Raw genomic sequence first — 21734 nt, 5'->3', positions numbered from 1 at the left:
ACCGTCCTGATGTCCCTTCCCAGTCGGTCACCCAGTTCCGTAGTCTGAGTCCCGGGTCTGTGGCCAGCAGAGAGGTACTACAGCCGTGTGTTGTTCCTCTCTCTACCACGTACAGATCACCCCACTTTGGCAGAGGGGCAGCACCCAGCAGTGCTCAGAGCTTAGTCCCGGCTCTGTGCACAAGAATCACTCTGGGCCAGGCTCGAGAGAACATACGGGATCCCAGGGGCTGAATCCGGGTGGCCGCGTGCCGTCTGAGCACGCCGCCTGCTGTGCTGCAGCTCCAGACCCCATCTCTGTCCTTCTCCAACTCTGACTCATTTCACTTCACTGACCCCTCCGGCGCCTTGCGGGAATAGAAGACCCGTTTGGCTCTTTCCTCGAGCTGAGGGGGTCCGCTGCGTGCCAGCCCCCTCTTCTTTAGCCGTTGTCCTTAAAGCTGCAGTGGGCCAGCATGTACCTCAGAACCGCTTTGGTTAAAAACAAGCACTTGGCGTGTGTGTTTTCAGCGTGGGGAGAGCTTACGGGGACGGCACGTGGGTGCTGGAATTTGCTTTCCACAGTTCTCCCTTCTCTCGGGGGCAGTAGCCCGAGGGCCGCCGTGTACGGCCGTGTGGGCTGTGCACTGCACAAGCCCGAGTGAGCCGGGAGGGAGCCCCTGCTCCTGCCCAGCGGGTGGCACTTGTCTCTGCTTCTGGGGTCGTCGCCTGCGTGTGCCGTCCTACACACTCAGCTTTTCCCTGCGGCTCACGCTTGGTCACATATGCCCATGTGTGTTCACTCCTACCTGTGTGTGCGCATGTGCTTGTGTGTGCCTGTAGTGCCTGTGTGTTCACATGTGCCTGTGTATGTTCACACAAGCCCACAACATGTGTCTGTGTGTTACCTGTGCTCACATGTGTCTGTGTATGTTCACAGGTGCCCACATGTATGTGTGTACACATGTGTCCGTGTGTATTCACATGTGCCCATGTATGTGTCTATATGGACACATAGGCTCATGTTTCTGTAGTTCCCATGTGCCCACATGTGTCTGTGTGTACATTGTGTCCATGTGTGTTCACATGTACCCATGTGTGTGCCTGTATGGGCACACGTGCTCATGTCTATAGTTCACATGTGCCCACATGTGTCTGTGTACGAGCCCGTGGGCTCATGTGTGCCGTGTGCATGTCTGTGGGGGCACGCACCCCACAGGACAGTCGCTCCTGGCTCTGCGCCAGCCAGGCCCCCCAGCCGGCCGCCGAGGGGCTGGCGTGTCGTGGTTTTAAAGCCGCCCCGGCGCCGAGAGGGTTTGCCAGACGCCATCCAAAGGCTCTTGAAACCGGCTGGAGAATGTGGACGCGGCTCGGAGGCGTCAACACGCGTTTGAGAAACCGAGAGCAGCCGCGGGGCGGGTGGGCGCGGAGGTACCCAGGCTGCGGGCCAGGCTGACGGGCCCCTGCCAGCCGCTCCCAGGCCGGCCGGGGGCAGACAGGGCCCCCCAATCCCACGCAGCCCCTTGTGTGTCTTGGCTGGTCTGAGGAGGGCTGGGGCCTGGGTTCGAGATTAAACTCTACAGTGACATAGTTGGGGGTGACCGGGCAGGGGGACACACGAACAGTCTCTGGGTTCCGTCCACAGCTTTGGGGTCCAGGGGCGCCCCTGTGGGTGATGCTGGCAGTAACCGGCATCGCTGGGTCCGAGCATAGTCACAGGCCTGGGCCTGGGGCTTTGGGGCCCCTTTGTCCCCCCAGGATTGCAAGGGGCTCGAGATGGGGGCAAGATGCGGGGTCCCTGTGTGTCCTGCCAGGCCTCATCCCACTGCCTCCTCCCAGCTCTGCTCCAGGGGGGCCCAGGGAGGGAGGCCCCCTCAGAGCCGCATCACACCCCAGGAAGAGACGGCCTGGGGTGCGAGTCCTGCCCGAGGGCATGGCTGTGCTGCAGGGCGCGTGGCTGTGATGGATGCTGAGCTCGAGGGAAGCCGGGTACCCCAGGTGCTGGGGCCCCAAGGGCCAGCATGGGCTCAGGCGGGCACTGAGCTCACGTCCACTCGTGGGGTGCGGGCGGGCCCCAAGCTTGTGTCCACTCGTGGGGGTGTGGGTGGGCTCTGAGCTCACGTCCACTCGTGTGTGAGCTGCCGACACCCCTCGCTCTGTCTGCTCTTGGGGGGAGCCAAGGGCCCGGAGCGGAGGGGGCAGCGGGGGGACACGGGGCACGGGGAGCACAGCAGGAAGGCGCGGGGGCGGCAGGGCCGGTCCTGGGCGCCCTGACGTGTGTGCGTGTCCCCCCAGATGACGTGGCCCCCTACTTCAAGATGGAGCCGGTGCGGACGCAGGTGCACCTGGAGGGGAACCGCCTGGTGCTGACCTGCATGGCCGAGGGCAGCTGGCCGCTGGAGTTCAAGTGGCTCCACGACGGCCGCGAGCTGACCAAGTTCTCGCTGGAGTACAGGCAAGTGCCCGCGGCCGGCGCGCGCCAGGGGCTGAGGCAGCGGTTGGGGGGGCTCGCGGGGGAGAGGACCCTGCCCTGCCGAGCCCGGCAGAGTCCAGCGTCCAGCGGGGTCCCGGGGGCACAGACGGCCCGGGGGGGGGGGGCCGGGGCTGGGCTTGTGGTTTGGGGACACAGCTTGCCGCCTGCGACCCTCCTGCCATCCCCGGGGGGGCGCTGTGGGCGGGGTGCGGAGGGGGACATGCAGAGGGGGACACGGAGGGGACACGGCTCCTGCTGGGGGCCTCGGGTGTGGCCCGGGACAGCTTCCCAGGCATGATGCAGCCCTGTGTGCCCGGCCCGTGCCAGGGAAGGGATGGGAGGGAAGGGGGGTCCCCAGGGACAGCCCCCCCCCCGCCGCAGGGAGTGGGGGCAGGTGCTCCAGCTGGGCCTGGCCTGAGACCCTCCTCGGCTCCCCGCCCCCCTGCTCCCTTCTCTGCCTTTTCTTCTGGCCCCCGAAACTCAGGGCTGGTGATTAATCCCCCGGCCTGACAGGCATAATCGGTGCTTGTTGGGCAAACAAGATTGTGGGCCCTGGGGATCGTGATACAGATCTGGGACCCCCCCAGGCTGGAACACCAGCTGGAGCCGGCGGCCCCTCCCCTCCTCTCCCCTCCCGAGAAGCCCCCCGCAGACACCAGGCAGGGCGGGCTGAGTGTGGGGTGGACCTTCACCCCAGGTTGCATCTGGGCTGGTGGGTGCGTTCCCGGCGACACAGCACAGGACCCCTGCCTTCCCTCTGGGGGTGCAGACAAGTCGGGGTCCAGGTCTCCAGGGTGACGGGGGCCTGGAGGGGGGCTGGGCGGCCCTGGGGGAGTTTTCAGCTGGGGGCCCAGAGCCGCTCCTGAAGGTTCACGCAACACTAGTTCTGCGTCAGTGGGCATGCCTGCGCATTCGCAGACGGGACCAGCTGCGGGAGGGGTCCCGGGATCCCCCCTCCAGCCTCCCCAAAGGGAACCTGAGGCCGAGTCGGGAGGTTCTGCCTCTACCTCTCGGAGCAGCTCCGGGGCGCCTGGGCCACAGGGACGGACGCCAGGCCAGGTCCCTTCTCCTGCCATTACTTGGTGCCCTTTAGCTTCCGTCTGCTCCATGCAGCTCCCCCTCTCACCCCCTCTAGAATAATCTGCCACCAGAGGGGCTGGAGCCATAGCACAGCGGGTAGGGCGTTTGCCTTGCACGCGGCCGACCCAGGTTCGATTCCTCCGCCCCTCTCGGAGAGCCCGGCAAGCTACCGAGAGGATCCCGCCCGCACGGCAGAGCCTGGCAAGCTCCCCGTGGCATATTCGATATGCCAAAGACAGTCACAACAAGTCTCACCATGGAGACGTTACTGGTGCCCGCTCGAGCTAACTGATGAGCAACGGGATGACAGTGACAGTGACAGCCGCCAGGAGCTCGTGAATGTTCCCTCCTGGACGGTAGTTTCCTTGTTTCACAGTTTCCATTCTTGCTCAGGGACTCGTTCCAATTCAGGGCTTGGGGGTCTCTCCTGGCTGGGCTGGGGGATCCAGCCTGAGGTTGCCCAGAGGTGGGGGGGGGCGTCATCTCCTCAGCGTCCTGTCGTGGTCCCCGCCCTGCCATTGCTCCTTCCCAGGCTCACGGTGATTCTCTGCCCGCAGCCCCCCCCCCCCAACTGAAGAGCGAAAGCTGGACCCGGCCCTGTATGGTTGGTTGCTTGGCTTGGGGCCACCCCAGCAGTACTCAGGGGTGACTCCTGGCTCTGTGCTCAGGGATCACTTCTGACAGGCCTGAGGGACCCCGTGGCATGCAAGGTTAGCACCCTCCCCGCTGTCCTCTCTCTCTGGCACCTGTTTTGGCTGCTTGGTTTTAGGGTTTTGTTTGTTTTTTCAGTCATCCCGGGTGGTTCTCAGGACTGACTCCTGGCTATGTGCTTAGGGCTTAAGGGTCACTTTTTTTTTTCTTTCCTTTTTCTTTTTTATTGTTGTTGGTTTTTTGCTTTTTGGGTCACACCCATTGGGCTACCTCCCTCCTTGGCCCTAGAACACTCATTCTTTTTTTTTTTTTCTTTTTGGGTCACACCCAGTGATGCTCAGGGGTTACTCCTGGCTCTGCACTCAGGAATTACTCCTGGTGGTGCTCAGGGACCCTATGGGATGCTGGGAATCGAACCCGGGCCGGCCGCGTGCAAGGCAAATGCCCTCCCCGCTGTGCTATCGCTCCGGCCCCAGGGATCCCTCCTGACAGGGCTGGGGGGGGGGGGCGCGTGGGTGCTGGGGATCGAGCCCACGTTGGCTGTGTGTAAGGCGAGTGCCTTCCCCGCTGTGCCATCGCCCCGCCCCCGGCCCCGGGTCCTCGGGGACAGGCTCTGTGGGACACGCAGGGCTCGCCTGCTTCCCGGGTTCACCTTTCACGTAGGCGCATCGTGGAGATGGTCATCACGGGCAGCGGGCAGCGGCTCAGGCCCACGCTGCCGGCCACGGTCTCGGCCCTTGCAAAGCCCTGGCTCGGCGTCTCGGGATCATATCCAATTTCCAGGCAGAGAGCTGGATTTACTCGGCCAGTGGAGAGGAAGTAAGGCTGGAAGTGCGGCTGTAAATTCAGCCGTTTCCCACCTGAAGGAGGAAGTGTCTATTGGCAGCTGCTCCGAGGGGCTTATTGTCAGTGACGAGGCGAGGGCTGTGTGTGTGTGTGCATGTGTGTGCGTGTGTGCGTGTGTGTGCATGTGTGTGTGACCTCCGTGAGGTTAAGTCTGTGCCTTGGTGCTGTAGGGGCAGCCTGGGGGGGTTGGGGGCTTCCTGTCCACCGTGGGGGCAGGGTGCTGGCCTGACCGTGGACAGAATTCCCCCCGCTCCTCGACCGCCTCCGAGCGGAAATGATGGGGTGGGCGGAGGTGGCCCTTGCGCCCGCCTGTCCGGCCCGGTGCAGCAGGCAGGAGTAAAGGGTCCCTCCCTCCCGGGGGGGCAGGGGGGACACGAGGTTGCCGTCTCCCGAGGATCAGGGGCCGAGTCTGACAGCGACTCTCCCGCCACCCCCAGAAAGGACGGGGTGCAGACGGGGTGTCACTGATGCAGGGACACACGAGACCAGGCCCCCTCCGGAGCCCTCGGCAGGCCCCTTGCTGGTGACACGTGTCACCGGGTCCCTGAGCCCTCCGCCTGTCCCCGCACCCCGGTGGCAGTTGGCCGGTGTGGGGGAGGGACGCCCCGGGGAGCCTGCCCAGGCGATGGCCCCGGCTGCAGGGAGGGGAGAGGCGGGACCCCTGGGTGTGGTGACGCTGGAGGGGGCCAGAGAGCAGTGAGGGGGCCCCCGGCAGCCCTGGGGGTCCCGGGGGTGGGGAAGGCCTCCCGGACTAGCTGCTTTGCTTCCGCCCCCTGCCCGAGGCCACTCTGACCGGCAGCAGTTCCAGGAAAGTCGGGCCAGAGAGACCTGGGCCCGCAGCTCAGAGAGTTTCTGCGACTCACCTGAGGCTGCACAGCCAGGCCGGAGGGGACGGTCAGCCCAGGGTCAGCCCAGCCCGGCCCGGGGCCCTTCCTGCTTGTCCCCCCGAGGCCTTGGGCACTGCAGAGGGCCAGCCTTCCTGCCCGCTACAAAGAGTCACCTACAAGTGCTCGCCCCCAGAGAGCAGCCTGGACGAGCCTCCCCAAGAGTATCACCCGACAGGCCCCCTCAGACCTTCCTGGTTCAGAGGCTCCAGTTCCGTCCCGCCCAAGTCCAGGCCCCCCAGCCCAGGGCCAGCCCGGCCCAAGTGCTCCCTGAGACCACGCCCCCTGGAGGCTGAAGGCCCGAACTCAGGCCAGACTGGCCCCCCATACAGCACCAGGGACTCGGGCAGCACCCACCCACTCCGGGCAAACTGGGACCCGCGCCCACCTGGCCCAGATCGGAGGCTCCCCCGAAGAAGCCTCTGTGTGTGTGTGTGTGTGTGTGTGTGTGTGTGTGTGTGTCTGTGTCTGCGTCTGTGTCTGTGTCTGTGCATCTGTATCTGTATCTGTGTATCTGTGTGTATCTGTGTGTGTATGTGTCTGTGTCTCTGTGTGTCTGTGTCTGTGTGTGTATCTGTGTGTGTCTGTGTCTGTGTCTATGTCTGTGTCTCTGTGTGTGTCTGTCTCTGTGTGTGTATCTGTGTCTGTCTCTGTGTGTCTGTGTCTGTGTGTGTGTCTGTGTCTGTGTGTGTATCTGTGTCTCTGTGTGTATCTGTGTGTCTGTGTGTGTATCTGTGTGTGTCTGTGTCTGTGTCTATGTGTGTCTGTGTCTCTGTGTCTGTATCTGTATCTGTGTATCTGTGTGTATGTGTCTGTGTTTGTGTGTGTATCTGTGTGTGTCTGTGTCTGTGTCTATGTCTGTGTCTGTGTGTGTCTGTGTGTGTGTCTGTGTCTGTGTCTATGTCTTTGTGTGTGTCTGTGTCTGTGTGTGTATCTGTGTCTGTGTCTCTGTGTGCCTGTGTCTGTGTGTATCTGTGTGTCTGTGTCTGTGTCTATGTTTGTGTCTCTGTGTGTGTCTGTGTGTGTGTCTGTGTCTGTCTGTGTCTGTGTCTGTGTATGTATCTGTGTGTCTGTGTCTCTGTGTGTCTGTGTCTGTGTGTGTATCTGTGTGTGTGTGTCTGTGTCTATGTCTGTGTCTGTGTGTGTGTCTGTGTGTGTGTCTGTGTCTGTCTGTGTCTGTGTATGTATCTGTGTGTCTGTGTGTCTGTGTCTCTGTGTCTGTGTGTGTATCTGTGTGTGTGTGGGGGGGCGCGGTGGACCGGACACCGAGCTGGCCCAGAAGGAACGGGGGACGCGCCAGCGCCCAGCTGATGGGCCTGGCAGGAAGAACATGGGGGCCCTGGATTTGGCTGGAGGAGGATGAGGCTGTGTCTGCAGCTCCTGCCCCCCCCTTAGACCCCGTCCCCGGCTGGAGGGGACGATACCCCAGCCTTCGCGTGCGTCCACTCACCTGCCCTAACCCCTGTGCAGGCTGGAGAGAGAAACGCGTGCCCCACTCCTTCTCGAAGATTCAGCCCAGCCTGGTCCTGATGCACACTGGGCCCAGCCTCAGTTTCCCCGTCTGCTCAGTGCCTCCTGGGGGGCAGCTCATCACGCAGTTCAGAGGAAAGGGCTTCCCGGTTCCACCCATCGCCTCACCCCTCCTCTGGGCTGTCCCCTTCCTTCCCTGGCCCTGGGCTCAGTCCCCCCTAGGGGAGGGGTCTCCCCCACCCCGCTCCTCACCGACAACATAGCTGGACCCCCCCCTCGACCCACTTCCAGCCTGCTCTCGGCTCCCTCTGAGTTTGGGAGTTTGGCCGTGGAGTCTGAAAACTGAAGGCTGCCTGCGGTGGGGGAGCGGGATGCAGGAATTAGTTATGATGGGCATAAATTGAATTTTAATAGAGATGTCCGTGGCACAGCGCCAGTGTACTCAGGCAAAGGGAAGGTAGTAATTAAAAGTTAACGAGTTTAGAAATGGTGGGCTCCTCGGGGAGGGCGGGGGCGGGGTGGGAGAGGAGAGCCCCCCAGCCGAGTGGCCCCCTGGGAAGAGGGCTGACCTCCAACCTTGGGGGCAGGGTGTGAGGACTCCCAAGAGTGGCCGTGGGGAAGGCAGTGTCCAGGCGCGGGCTCCACCTGGGGGGGCTGCCCTGGCCTGGATGCACCCAGGGCCCCCTGCTCTGACCCAGCTGCCCTGCCCCAGATGTGCCAGCGGGGGCCCTTTAAGAATGAGTGTTCTAGGGGATGGAGCGATAGCACAGCGGGGAGGGCATTTGCCTTGCACAAGGCCGACCCGGGTTCGATTCCCAGCATCCCATAGGTCCCCTGAGCACCGCCAGGAGTAATTGCTGAGTGCAGAGCAGGAGTAACCCCTGAGCATCGCCGGGTGTGACCCAAAAGGAAAAAAGAAGAATGAGTGTTCTAGGGCCAGGGAGGGAGGTAGCCCTATGGGCTGGAGCCCCTGATTCCATCCCCGGCACCATAGTGTCCCCCTAAAATGACGCAGTGCTCGGAGTGAAGAGCTGGGCCCACCCCAGACTGTCCTGTGAGAAACACACCACATGTACCGTGCAGCTGTGTCCAGCCATGGGGGCACCGTGGGAGGGGGTGTGTGGGGGAGAGGGGTCTCTCCTGCCCCGCCTTTTCCTGCTGGCCTTGCACAGTTCTTCCTGTTGTTCCCGCAAGATTCTTTGGGGCACAGGGTGGGTGAGTCAGGAACAGCGTGGGTGAGTCAGGTGGAACCAGAGGTTCTAAGAGGGCCCCAGGACTGGGCCTGGCCGTGCCCCCGTCCCCTTCCCCAGCAGCCGGAAGGCTCTGGCTCCTGGGCCGTTCCGGCCCCGGTCTCAGTCGATAGTGGCCGAGAGGCAGATGAGCTGCAGCTGGCAGAGACTTGGGGTCACCATGCGGCCCCGCACTCTGGCTACAGGCCCCTCTGAGCACGGCCCTGCCACAGCCTTTGAGACGGGCGCCACGGACCCTGGTTCTGTCCCACATAGGGTCCCCCGAGTCCTGCCGGGAGTAAGGCTTGAGCACCGCTGGGTGTAGCTCAAAAAAAAAAAAAACTAACTAAAATAAAACAGTTCTACCTGGACTTGAGCTCAGTCTGGCCCTTGTTCCCTGCTAAGGGACTGGAGGCCAGAGGGACTTAGCGGAGAGGGGACAGGCTGCAGGGAGAGCCCCTCCCCCACCAAGTCAGGGCAGGGGGTGGGCTGCTTCCTGGGCCTCTGGTTGGTGTTGCAATAATTATGCCAATTAAGATGAATAAGTTCAAAATGTAAAAGGGGAAACAGGAACAAAGGCTGTGGTCGGCCAGGCATTGGCTGTCTCAGTTTCCATAGCAACCCCCCCATCCTCACTCCCGAACAGGGGCTTGGCATTGGGAGAAAGTGGGATCCCGTTTGCAGGACAGTGGATAGTGGGTGTCTGTGCACTGGACAATGGGGGCCCCAGAGGGGCCCACCCGGGGCCTTTGGGACAGTCCTGGGCCTCAGACACCCTGGCCAAGCCCTCCCCCTGCACTTGGGAAGGGCAGCCTTGGAGGGAAAGGGACGCGAGTGAGTGTTGACTGGATCAAACCCAGGGGCTGGGGCAGGAGTGTGGACTCGCCACTGCCCCCCATTCTGCACGGAAGGGTCTAGAACAAGCAAGTGCACCCCCACGAGCCACACCCTCGCCTCCTCCCCCCTCCCAAGGACTGATGAGCTTCCCAGGATCCATCTCACTGGCAGCCGGGGAACAGGTGCTGGGGGCACCCAGGCTCCCGGAAACTCAGAATAGAACCGGTGATGAACGGCTTGGATGAGAGAAGGCGATTGATTGCAGCGCGCAGAAACATAACATGCAAATCAGGAAGCATTGGATCATTCATCACCTGGAACTGGCACCTTCACTGGGGCCTGCCTCTGTCACCCCAAGCTCAGAGTGGGTATGGGGACAGTGGGCGTGGCTCTGTGCTGAGGCGGTGGGCAGAGGTGCCAGTGGGTGTGGCTCTGTGTTAAGGAGGTGGGCAGAGGCACCAGTGGGCGTGGCTTGTGCTGAGGAGATAGGCAGAGGCGCCGGTGGGCGTGGCTCTGTGCTAAGGAGCCAGGCAGAGGCACCAGTGGGCGTGGCTTGTGCTGAGGAGATAGGCAGAGGCACCAGTGGGCGTGGCTCTATGTTGAGGCGGGGAGAGGCACCAGTGGGCGTGGCTCTGTGCTGAGGAGGTGGACAGAGGCACCAGTGGGTGTGGCTCTGTGCTGAGAGGTGGGCAGAGGCGTCCGTGGGCGTGCTTGTGCTGAGAGGCGGGCAGAGGCGCCGGTGGGCGTGGCTCTGCTGAGGAGACGGGCAGAGGCACGAGTGGGTGTGGCTCTGTCTTGAGGCGGGGAGAGGCACCAGTGGGCGTGGCTCTGTGCTGAGGAGGCGGGCAGAGGCACCAGTGGGCGTGGCTCTGTGCTGAGGAGGCGGGCAGAGGCGCCGGTGGGCGTGGCTCTGTGCTGAGGAGGCGGGCAGAGGCACCGATGGGCGTGGCTCTGTGCTGAGGAGGCGGGCAGAGGCACCGGTGGGCGTGGCTCTGTGCTGAGGAGGCGGGCAGAGGCACCGGTGGGCGTGGCTCTGTTGAGGAGGTGGGCAGATGCGCCGGTGGGCGTGGCTCTGTGCTAAGGAGGCGGGCAGAGTCTCTGGTGGGCGTGGCTTGTGCTGAGAGGGCGGAGGCGCGGGTGGGCTGGCTGTGAATTGGAGTGCGTGGGCAGAGGCGGCCCCCTCCCAACAGGCATGTGTATGTCTTTGGCCTGAGCTACTGAGCACACAGCGGGGCCGGGGACCTAGCTTACCCGAGACCCCGGCCACACACGCTCCTTGGCATCAGTCAGGTGCGCATGGGGCCGCAGATGATCCAGACAGATGCCCAGGGAGTTGGAATGACCCAGGACCCAGCAAGAAAATGGCATCTTGGCTGCTGGCTGGACCAGAGCTTCCTGCAGCCCCCACCAGCCCTGACCTTAGCGCTTCACAGGGCTGGTCTCACCCCCCAGGCGTGCCTTCCGCACGTCGAGAGCACTGATCTGGGGGCAGCACCTGTGGCTCTGCCACCACCAGCTGTGTGACCTTGGCCAAGTTCCCTAGCCTCTCTGAGCCGTGGCTTCACCAGCCATTCCATCTACTACATTTGCTGGGAATTCACGCTGACCTACGGGGCAGTGAGGAATTAATGGAGCCTCCCGTGCAAAGGGCTTGCGACCATCTGATTTCTCTGTTATCGCCCCGCCTCCGATTTCCACGGTGGCACTGAGGCTCGCAGAGGTGAGGCCTCCTGTCCAAGCCCACGGGCCCGTCGTGCTCACTCAGGCCCCTCCTTCTCCCCTGAGCACCAGCACTAGACTCTCGCCTCAGTGGGAGAGCAGCCCAGACCCCCGCTGGGAGACGGCGCCCAGCGCCCGGGCTAGGGGGTGGGCCGTGCATGTCACATCAGAAATGAGAAGCCCAGAGTCCTCCGCCCGCGGGTGAAGACTCCAGCCTGGGGGCAGGTCTGGGGCAGAGTGGGGAGTCCCCCCTCGCCCCTGCTTCCCCGAGAGACGCCCACGCCACACCCTGCAGGGCGACCAGCCCCACAGGGGACAGCAGGCAAGGTGGGGAGGGGACCCAGGGGACCAGGGAGGAGGCAGCCTGACCCCCACTGGCATTGTCCAGGAGAAAGCAGGAGCCAGGGCGGGGGAGGGGGGGACGTCGGGAAGCAGGACTCACCCCTTCCCTGTGCCGCCCGCACGCCCAGTGCTTCTGATCCCCTTCGTATTAATTAGTCGTTATCCTTGGGACTAATTAAGGGCCCTGGCAAGTCCCTTCCGGGTCAGTGATGAGCCGGGCCGGGGGGTGGGAGAGGCCCGGGAGCCCAGTGGTTAAATCCTTGACGGCCGCGGAGTAAAAGCCAGTGCTGGGCCGGACTCCGTGTGCCCGGGCGGCGTCACGGCGGCCACCTCTCCGTCCCTGGGTCCCACGCAGGCTGGGGGCGCCCGCTTTCCTCCTGTGACTGTCGCTCAGCGTGAGACAGCGCCAGGGGCGCCACGGAGGCTGTGGCCGGCGGCGGTGACTAATAATCACAGCGGACCCCGGAGGGCGCGGTCCCCAGCGGCCCCGCGGAGCCGCAGGCGCCGGGCAGAGCGCTTGGCCACGCAGCCCGCTCCAGCAGAGGTGCCAGCCCGCCCCACGCCGGGCAGTGCGGCCAAGCCTCCTCGGGGTCACGCGACGTGAGCCGCCTCTGAGAAGGCGGGCCGTGCTCCCTCGGGCGGCCCCAGAGCCCGGGAGGGCGGGAGGTCCCGAGGAAAGGGGGGAGGGTTGCCTTGGGAAAGGCCCCAGAGCTTCCTGGAGCTGGTGCCTGGCGGGGTGCGGGGCGAGGGGAGCAGGCCGAGGGGCTGTCGGGTGAGCGGGGGGGGGGGGGGGGGGGGGGGGGGGCGGGGGGGAGCCCAGCGGGTGGGCGGGGTCTGCAGGCCGCCAGCGCGCGGCCGTGGGCCACCCGGCCTTTGGGCTGTGTGTGACTCGTGACAAACGGGAGTTGGGTGCCCACGTGCTGGGCTCTGCTCCCCGGTCTGTCCATCACAGGGGGAGGGGGGGTGGGGGACAGATACACGCTGTCAGATCCGGTCCCCGGGCCCAGCTGCCAGCACCAGAGCTGGCTCCGAGGAGCGGCCGCCACCCTGAGTTTTCTGGCGCGATGCCAGAGGCTTGACAAGGTGTCGGCTCTGATCTGGACCGCGGGGAGAGCTGGGTAGAGGGGGGACGTTAAGGAAGGACAGGAGGGGGGAGGGGATTCCTCCTTCTTTGGGAGGAAATCAGACTCTTACAGGGTTCTGAGGAGCTCCTGCCACCTCCTGCCACCCCAGCTCAGTTAACCCTTCCCCAGTCACCTCGGACAGGACCCAGGGGCCCCCGTCTGTGCACGGGGACACCCCCCCCGCCCCATGAGTGTCCTACAGACCTAGCTTTCCAGACTCTCTGCCTTGGCTTGCGTTGGGCTTGGGGCCACCCCCAGCAGTGCTCGGGGGTCCATCCTGAGGTTCTGGGGAGCCCAGGCCGGAGATGGAGCTTGCGTCTCCCGCACGCCGGGCTGAGCTCACTCAAGCCTCTGCTGCCCGGGCCACCGAGCCTCGGACAAGCTGGAGACAGCCATTGGCCCGTGCTCGGGCCCGGGGTGGGGATGTCCTGGGTCGGAGGAGGAAGGGGCTGTGGGCAGAGAAAGGGGCCGGGGGATGGGGTGGGCACAAGTCTTAGCGCGCAGGTGGCTTCTAGAATGGTGTCTGTCTGTCTGTCTGTCTGTCTGTCTCCCGCTGCCAGGATTCCCGGCCTCACGGCCAGGGGGTGGGGAGCACCCCGGGGGTCCCATCCACACGAGAGCTCTGCCCCCTCGAACCCTGACTGCCTCACGGGTCGGTTCTTTCTTTTCTGAAGGTCCTCGGCAGAAGCAAACTCATAGAATCATTCCTAGCTCTCACCACCCAGACTCACCCCTGCTGCAGGAGGGACCGGGGTGTCTGTGAGTGTGTGTGTGTGTGTGTGTGTGTGTGTGTGTGTGTGCTGTGTGAATGGGATGTATGTGGGTGTTTGTGTGATGTGTGTGCATGACAGAGCATGTGTGTCTGTGTGCATGTGTTTAAGTGTGTGTGTGCGAGAGAAAATGTGCGTGTGCTGTGTGAATGGGGGTGTATGTGTGTGTATATGTGATTGTATGCTGTATGAATGGATGAGCGTGTGTGCGTGTGTACGTGAGTTTGCATATGAGTGTATATGACTTTATGTGAGGGTGTGTGTCAATTTGTATATATGAGTATGTCTGTGTGTATGTGTGGATGAGTATTGTATTATGTGAGCATGTACATGTACATATGTGGTCCTAATTGTATATGAGCATTGTGAGTCTGTATGTGTATGTATTTGATTTTGTATGTATGAGTATGTGTGAGTGTAAGTGTGCATGCATATTGCCTGTGTGCCTGTATGTGCATGTATGTGCATGAGTGCACATGTGAGCAAGCATGTACATCACTGTGTGTGCATGAGTGCACAGGTGGTTGAGCATGTCCATTGGCTGTGTACAAGGTGTGTAATGGGTATGCACAGGGACATGCGTGAACAAGTGTGTTTGTTGGCTATATGTGCGTGCACATGTGTGTGCAGTGGTATCATATGCACAGGTACATCACGGGCAGATGTGCCCCTCGGAGGCGTGCAGCTGTGTGCCTGTGTGGAGGAATGTGTGTGTTGGTGGCGTGGCTAGAGCATGCAAGGGCACGAACAGGCGAGCGTGCACCTCAGCTGTGTGCAGGTGTGTGCACGCGTGACGCCGGCATGCATGCAGATGAGCGTGACCAATGGCCGCGTGAGTGTGCAGTGGGCACGTGTGTGCGCACGCACCCTCTCTCCACCCTGCAAGCCTCCCGTGCACCTGATTTATTAGCGAGGACGATGCAAGGAGAGTGTTGCCTATTATTTCTCGTGTCCGCATCAGCCCCTGACAGCTTCCTGGAATTGAAATATCTTATTTAATGCGAGTAAGAATCATTTTAAATATCAGCAGTGACACTCAAGGACTCAACCAAAAAGGGCATTGTGTGTTTGGAGACACCGCGTTTGTCAGGCTGCTCCTGTCCGTCCCCCTCGTCCCCGGCTCCGAGTCCAGCGAGCGGCCCCGCCCTCCCCGCACTGTCGCGGCCCTCGGCCCCATCCGCCTCCGGAGAGGAACTGAGCCAGGTTCCAGCACCCGCCAGGCCCCGGGTGGAGGGCGGGAGGGCTGCGGGCTCCCCAGAGTCTTCCTCTCTCTCTGCACCCTGGGCCTGAGCTCAGACCCCCTGCCGCGCCCGCAGACCCCCTGCACTTAGACCCCCCTGCCGCGCCCGCAGACCCCCGCGCTTAGACCCCCTGCCTCGCCCGCAGACCCCCGCGCTTAGACCCCCTGCCGCGCCCGCAGACCCCTGCGCCCGTGACCCTGCAGCCTGGTGAATGCGCTGCCCCCTGCAGCCCCAGGACGCGGCCACCACCCGCCCGTCACCCAGCCGAGGGAAGGTCTCCCTGCCGTGGCGGAAGCGTGTCGGAGGCAGCTTGTCACTGGCACGCAGCCGGAGCCGGGCTGCTCGCAAGGAGGCTGGGCCGGCAGCTGGCCCGAGGGGGGGCTGGTTCGGGCGCAGCCACCTGCATTTGCATAAGGCAAGTCTGGATAGCGCGTCTCCTCAGGGTGCTGGCAGGGGAGGTGACATGTGCCAGAGGACGGGGACAGGCGGGTGTTGGATTACTTCTTGTTGTCGTTGTCGGGGTCGGCCGTGGATATGGCCACACCTGGCCATGCTCAGGGCTTACTCTTGGCTTTGTGCTCAGGGCTCTCTCCTGGCAGTGCTCAGGGGGCTTTTCCGTGGTGCCGGGGATGGAGCCCGGTTGGCCCCGAGACGCAAGGCCAGCGCCCTCCCCAAGGCCACTTTGACCCTGGGAAGGTGTTTCCTATGAAGCTTTTTTTAAAGAAAATTCTTCCTATCTGAATGTGGCTGTGTTTGCAATGGGTTATTACTGAAATAATAACCCATTATTATGGGTTATTATTGCAGTAATTATTATTATTATTATTATTATTATTATTATGGGCTGGAGTGATAGCACAGCAGGGAGGGCGTTTGCCTTGCACGCAGCCGACCCGGGTTCGATTCCCAGCATCCCATAGGGTCCCCTGAGCACCACCAGGAGCAATTCCTGAGTGCAGAGCCAGGAGGAACCACTGTGGATTGCCAGGTGTGACCCAAAAAGAATAAAAGAAAAAAATTAAATCACCCATGCATAAGCCAGCCTTGGGGCTGGGGTGGGGGGGCTCAGGGCGGGTGATGCCCAGTGTTCCCCGGCATCTGGACCCTGCTGCCCCGAAGGAGGTGCCTCTGCCCCCACCGCCACCCCCTGATCCCTGGGAGCCGCCCCGAGTCCCTCCAGCCTGAGGATGTGGGCTGCCATGAGGCCAGGCTGGACGGGGTCGCGAGGTCAGAGGCTGCGGACGACAGACCGGCGCTGTCCCCAGTGTCCCTGGGGAAGCAGGACGAGAGACCCCTCAACCAGCAAGGCCAGGGGTGGGGGCGCCTCAGGGAGCCCGAGGACCTGCCCGTGCAAGAACCCACACACCGCAGGGTCCCCCGAGCACCGCGGGCTCGAGCACCAGCAGGTCACTGGGCGAAGCATTGAGCCGCCCAGCCTGACTGGTCAGGTATTGCTGAGTGGCCCCTGGGCCCCTGGATGACCGCCTGGAGCCTCCCCCAAACAGGAAGCATTAGATGATCGAGAACAGGGGGTGGAGTCGGGGTTCACGGCCGTGGGGCGGATGTCGAGTTTTCCAGGCCAACGAATGCCCACTGAGGAGTGGGGCCTCTGGTCTTGTCCTTCTCAGCTGCCCACGTGGCCTCCCCCGAGTCCCGCTCGCTCCCCTGGCAGGCGTTGCGTGGTACCCCCTGTGCTTGCGCATGTGCGGGGCCTCGGGCAGTGCTGACGTCAGGACTGACTGACCTTGCCCCCATTTTACAGATCAGAAACCGAGGCTCGCGAGGGTCCACCTTGCCCAGGCCAGAGAAGAGCTCAGAGTTCAGCAAAGAGCAGGAGGGAAAGTAAAAATCTCCCCAACTGAAAGGGCTGGAGCGATAGCACAGCGGGTAGGGCGTTTGCCTTGCATGTGGCCGACCCAGGTTCGATTCCCCCGCCCCTCTCGGAGAGCCCGGCAAACTACCGAGAGGATCCCACCTGCATGGCAGAGCCTGGCAAGCTCCCCGTGGCGTATTCGATATGCCAAAAACAGTCACAACGGGTCTCACCATGGAGACGTGACTGGTGCCCGCTCGAGCAAATCGGTGAGCAACGGGACGACATTGCTACAGTCGTCGTGGGAAAGACAACTGGGAAAGACCCAGTGCTCTCCCCAGGGGCGGGGGGTCCCTCTGGGCACGTGGGGACCCCCCCTGTCTGGGTGAGGAATGGCAGAAGCTGGGGCCACGGACACAGGGGATGCATGGGGAGGCGGGGGATGGAGCCCTGGCCCCAGGCTGCCCGTCACCCCCGTGCTCACACTCCAAGTTTGCCAACTCCCGCTGCCCACACCCGCCCTCCGCCCCAGCGAGACGGAGCTGTAGTCTGGGTGGAGCTGTGGCTCTAAATAACGTTCCTGGCAGGGCCGAGGGAGGCGGGGGTGCAGGGGGGCAGCCCCCACCCAGCCTGCAGTGGGGGAACCGGGGGGACCCAAAGCCCCCCAAATCCAAAATCACCTGCGCCTCCTTCAGGAAGGTCGTCCACCAGGCCCGCCTTCCCCAGGCACCCCCCCCGGGTGGGCACCCCCGCCTGGCGGGAAGCTGCCTTTATTAAAGTTTACGTCCTGCCACCAGTCACTGGCATCAGCAAACAAGCCCGGGTCCGATGGGTCCCCGGGGCCTCCTTTATAATGTCTCCTTAAATTATAGACTCCGTGTGCACTTTTTAATTTTATTTTTAAAATAAAAGCCGTATATGCGCACAATAAAGAACCTTCTGGTGGCGCGGAAAGAGATAAAAATCGAAACGGACTAGAAGGTTCCCTCCCTCCCCCAGCCCCAATATCTCTCCCCAAAGGAAAATAATGTACGCGGGAGGTTCTGGTTCAAAAAAAAAAAATTGGAGGCACATGCCAGAATGTGTGTGTGTGTGTGTGTGTGTGTGTGTGTGCGCGCGCGCGCGACGCCACAAGGTTCCATGATTTTTCTTGGGCCCATCAGCGTGTCTCACTCTCGACCGGGAGCCCCCACCTCAGCGGGATACACTGTTGGCGTTTTTGCCGTGGTCACTCTCTCCCTCCGCGATGCGGCCGCACGAAGGTTTCTCCTGGCTCCCTCCCTGCCCACCAGAGCCTGCCCGGCTCCGACCCCTTCCACACACCGGGCTCTGGCACCCCACGCAGGCGTTTTTGCTCATCCTATGGCCCCCGGGTCATTTTTATGTCCGTGTTTGTGTGCTGGGGGGTCATACCCCGCGGAGCTCCAGGCTTACCCCGGGCTCTGTGCTCGAGCATCACTCCTGGCGGAGTTTGGGGGGAGTTTAGGAGGGGATTGGACTAAAATTCGCCACAGGCCAGGCCAGCCCCCTCCCTGCCCTGGTGGACCGCCTCTCTCCCCAGCCCTGGTCCACGCCCGTCTGCTTGACACGACGGAACTTGTTTTCCCTGCCCCCTGCCCCTGTGAGCCACTATAAGCAACGCCTCGCGCCTGCTTCTGGTAAGAGCGCGCAGTGGTGAGGGTCGCCTCTGCTCCAGGGGCTTGCGGAGGGTCTGCCCCAGCGGTCAGACTTCTCTGTGCTGTTTTGCGGCTGTATTCGGGGCTCTCTTCCGTCCCCCTGGCCCGCGGCGGCGTCCAGACCGGTGCCTGCAGCACCTTGTGTCGCTTGCGGGTCCCTCGTGCATCTGCCCATGGAACTCGGCTGTTCCTTTCCCCCCCGCTCCCGGGGCTGGTTAATCGGACCTGATTCCCGTTCCGAAGGGAGGGAGAGAGCTTCTCCGGGCGACCTCCCCTTTCATCTTCCCTCTCGCGCCAGTGCCAAGTCTCCCCAGCACAGGAGCGATGGGGAGCGCGGGCAGAAGTCGAGGCAGGAGTGCTGGGAAGGAAGGGAAATGCGCCAGCGTGCGGGGCGTGTGCAATCACCCCCGGCATCTCGCTGTGTGCAGGGCGCGGATCAGAGCCGCCAGCCGGTGCCAAAGATAAGAGGCGTGGGAGCTCCTGAACAGGGCTGCAGAGACAGCGAGCTTGTCACAGGCCCACACGGGGGCCCGGGGCGCAGTATCGGGCGGGAAGGGGCCCGTCCTGTGGGACCCAGTCTCAGGGCTGGATCGGTGACTGGCTGGACGTGGAGCCCAAAGGACTTTGCAAGACTCCCCCTCTCGCCTCTTGGAACCTGAGTGGACACAGGTCACTGATTTCTCAGTTTCCTGTCTGTAAAATAGGGGTGCTGGTAAAAAAAAAAAAACTTCTATAGGATGACTGTGACAGCTCAAAGTCCCTAACGCTGACCCCCTCACTTTTTTTTTTGCAATCTTTATATTTATCTAGATTTATGTATCATATGCCCTCATTTGTAATGGATAATGAGGTCTAAATGGAGTCATCTTTGGGGGCTGGAGTGATAGCACAGCGGGTAGGGCGTTTGCCTTGCACACGGCCGACCCGGGTTCGATCCCCGGCATCCCATATGGTCCCCCAAGCACTGCCAGGAGCAATTCCTGAGTGCAAAGCCAGGAGTGACCCCTGAGCATCGCTGGGTGTGACCCAAATAGCAAAAAAAAAAAAAATAAAAAAATAAAAAAAAATAAAAAAATAAAAAATAAATGGAGTCATCTTTTGCTAATTTTTATGTGGGTATTGATAATAACCTGGAAGAGCCCAGCAAACTTCCCGTGGCATATTCGATATGCCAAATACAGTAACCATAACAGGTCTCATTCCCCTGACCCTGAAAGAGCCTCCAGTCATTGGGAAAGACGAGTAAGGAGAGGCTGCTAAAGTCTCAGGGCTGGGATGAATGGAGACGTTACTGGCGCCCACTCGAGTAAATCAATGACCAACGGGATGAGAGTGATACAGTGATACAGTGACTTATGTATCTTATTTTCATAAAGTACTTCACAACAGTTTGTTACAGATAATATTCAAACACCAGTCCCACCCCCAACACCTTCCCACCACAATAAGAGGGAAGTGTGTGAAGGTTGTTGCACTTCATTGTGGGGCCATTTAAGCCAAGCGAGGATGTTAAAACCAAACAAATGTGTGCTACTTTTGGTAAGTAAGTGGGCAAGAGTGTGAGCGCTCCAGGAAATTCTGTGTCTCTCTCTTCTGGGAGCTTTAGTTTAAAGTCTCTGGATCTTGGCCATTGATGAGATCACACGGCGCCGGAGGCAGTTTGCGGGTGTGGCTGCCAAGCGGCTGGAAAACTGGGGAGCTGGGGGGAGGAGTCCCAGTCCCGATCCGAGCGGGCTTGGAGATCTCAGTCACGGGTCCCGCATTACCTGGGTTTTTCTGCCAGTTCCCTCTTTGGGAGGCTCATCCGAGCCTGTGGAGAGGGGCCTCGAGCATGGCAGGGGTTGGGTTCTGGAGGTGTTCGGCTGCCGGGGTTCTGCTTGGGGTGGGGAGGGAAACTCAACCCGTCCCCCGCCGAGGTGCCCGGGTGAAGACAGCCTGGCGCGGTGACCCCCACCCCTGGCTCCCGTGCACCCAACAGACCTTACTGGGCCGGCCTGGCATGAAATGGAAGTGTAAACTTTGGCATCGCTATTCTGTGACGACCTTCCTTTCTCCTGACCTCAAAGTCGGCCCTTCACCGTCAAATGCTGACTCTTGGGGCTGGAGCGACAGCACAGCGGGGAGGGCATTTGCCTTGCACGCGGCGGGCCCGGGTTCGATTCCCAGCATCCCATATGGTCCCCTGAACACTGCCAGGAGTAACCCCTGTGCATCGCTGGATGTGATCCAGAAAGCAAAAAAAAAACAAAAAAAACAACAGGATGACTCTTGCCCGTTTATTGCTCTGTCCTTGCCTGGTCCTTTTTCACCGTATCGTTCCCGGCTTGCGTTGCCCCACGTCTGCTTGCTCTTTCCGCCGGGTGACTGGTTGGTTGGTTTTTCTGATCTTATTTAGCGGAGGGAAGCTGACAGCCCTGTCAAGGCCCTGTCTTTCTTTAAGTGGTTCGGAGTGCGATAGCCAGTCGTCTGGGAAATGCTGAGAGAAATGAAGAAACCAAATCCTTCATGGGCAGGGGTGGGGGGCGGGGGGGCAGGGGCGCGTGGCAGCCGCCGGGCGGGGCTTCGTGGTGGTGAGACGTGGGAGGAGGAAGAGGAGGACATGGAGGGGGATGAGGTGACGCTGCGGTGGCCGTGACGGTGAGTACAGTGGCGGGGGGGAGGGCAGCGGTGATGACGGGCAGCCAGCCCCCGAAGAGGGTGACGAGTCTGATGGCTATGACGGGGAGGACGAAAACGGTAACGATGGTTCCCGTGAAGACGCAGGAGACCGTGACAGGGACACGGAGGGGCAGGAACAGTGGTGACAGTGGTCAGGACGAGGGTGACAAGAGGAGGACGAAGATGACCCTGATGCTAGAGAGATGATGGTGGTGGTGACACCAGGCCCCTGCCGAGCAGGACAGGAGTTTCTGGGGACAGACCTCGGACCCCAGGATGGGGAGAGTCACCCCAGACACAGACCCCGACCCTCAGGGCCCCCTGTGGGGCTGCCCTGGGCCAGGGCTGGGAAAGGGGACCCCCGCGGGGTGAGGCCAACTAGCCCCTCCGGGCCAGAGCGCACAGCTGCCCCGTCTCCCCCCACCCCCCGCCTCTCAGCCCGGTGAGCCCGCCCTGGGCCCTGCAGCCCCTCCCCAAATCCAGCAAGTTCTGCCGCCACACACCCCCGGGCAGAGACCGGAGCCTGCGTGTGGGGACCCTGTCCCTCGCCCCTGCGGAAGCCGCCAGGGAGGCTCGGAGGCTCTGCTGGGCACCCACAGGAAGCGTTTGAAGCACGCGCCCTCTCTTTGCTTCTGACTCTTAGGGTCACACCCGGCAATGCTCAGGGGTCACTCCTGGCTCTGCACTCAGGAATCACCCCTGGCGGTGCTCGGGGGACCCTGTGCGATGCTGGGGATCAAACCCCGGGTCGGCCGCGTTGCAAGGCAAACGCCCTCCCCGCTCTGCCATGGCCCCGGCCCCTTGCTCGTACCCTCTGGCCCGTTACCGTCCCCTGCATCCACGTGTGTGGACACCAACTGGCAGCCCCGGGCCTGGGCCACGGGGAGGAGGAGCAAAGCGCCCCCAGCAGGCCTCCCTGCCCCTGAGAGGGCCCCCCCTTCAT

At 62.1% G+C, this 21734-nt stretch overlaps 1 protein-coding gene across 1 annotated transcript in view; it reads left to right on the top strand.

Moving 5' to 3' along the window:
- The first annotated feature begins 2277 nt into the window (after positions 1 to 2277).
- SDK2 (sidekick cell adhesion molecule 2) overlaps positions 2278 to 21734 on the top strand; it is an 87420-nt gene continuing 67963 nt past the window's right edge. The window contains exon 1 of the mRNA XM_055131113.1: positions 2278 to 2433. Coding sequence (XP_054987088.1) covers positions 2297 to 2433 — 137 coding nt within the window. The 5' untranslated portion in view covers positions 2278 to 2296. The remainder of the gene's footprint in view (positions 2434 to 21734) is intronic.

This window comes from Sorex araneus, chromosome 3, assembly GCF_027595985.1.
Source record: "Sorex araneus isolate mSorAra2 chromosome 3, mSorAra2.pri, whole genome shotgun sequence".
Classification (NCBI taxonomy): domain Eukaryota; kingdom Metazoa; phylum Chordata; class Mammalia; order Eulipotyphla; family Soricidae; genus Sorex; species Sorex araneus.
This window is presented reverse-complemented; position numbering and strand designations above follow the sequence as displayed.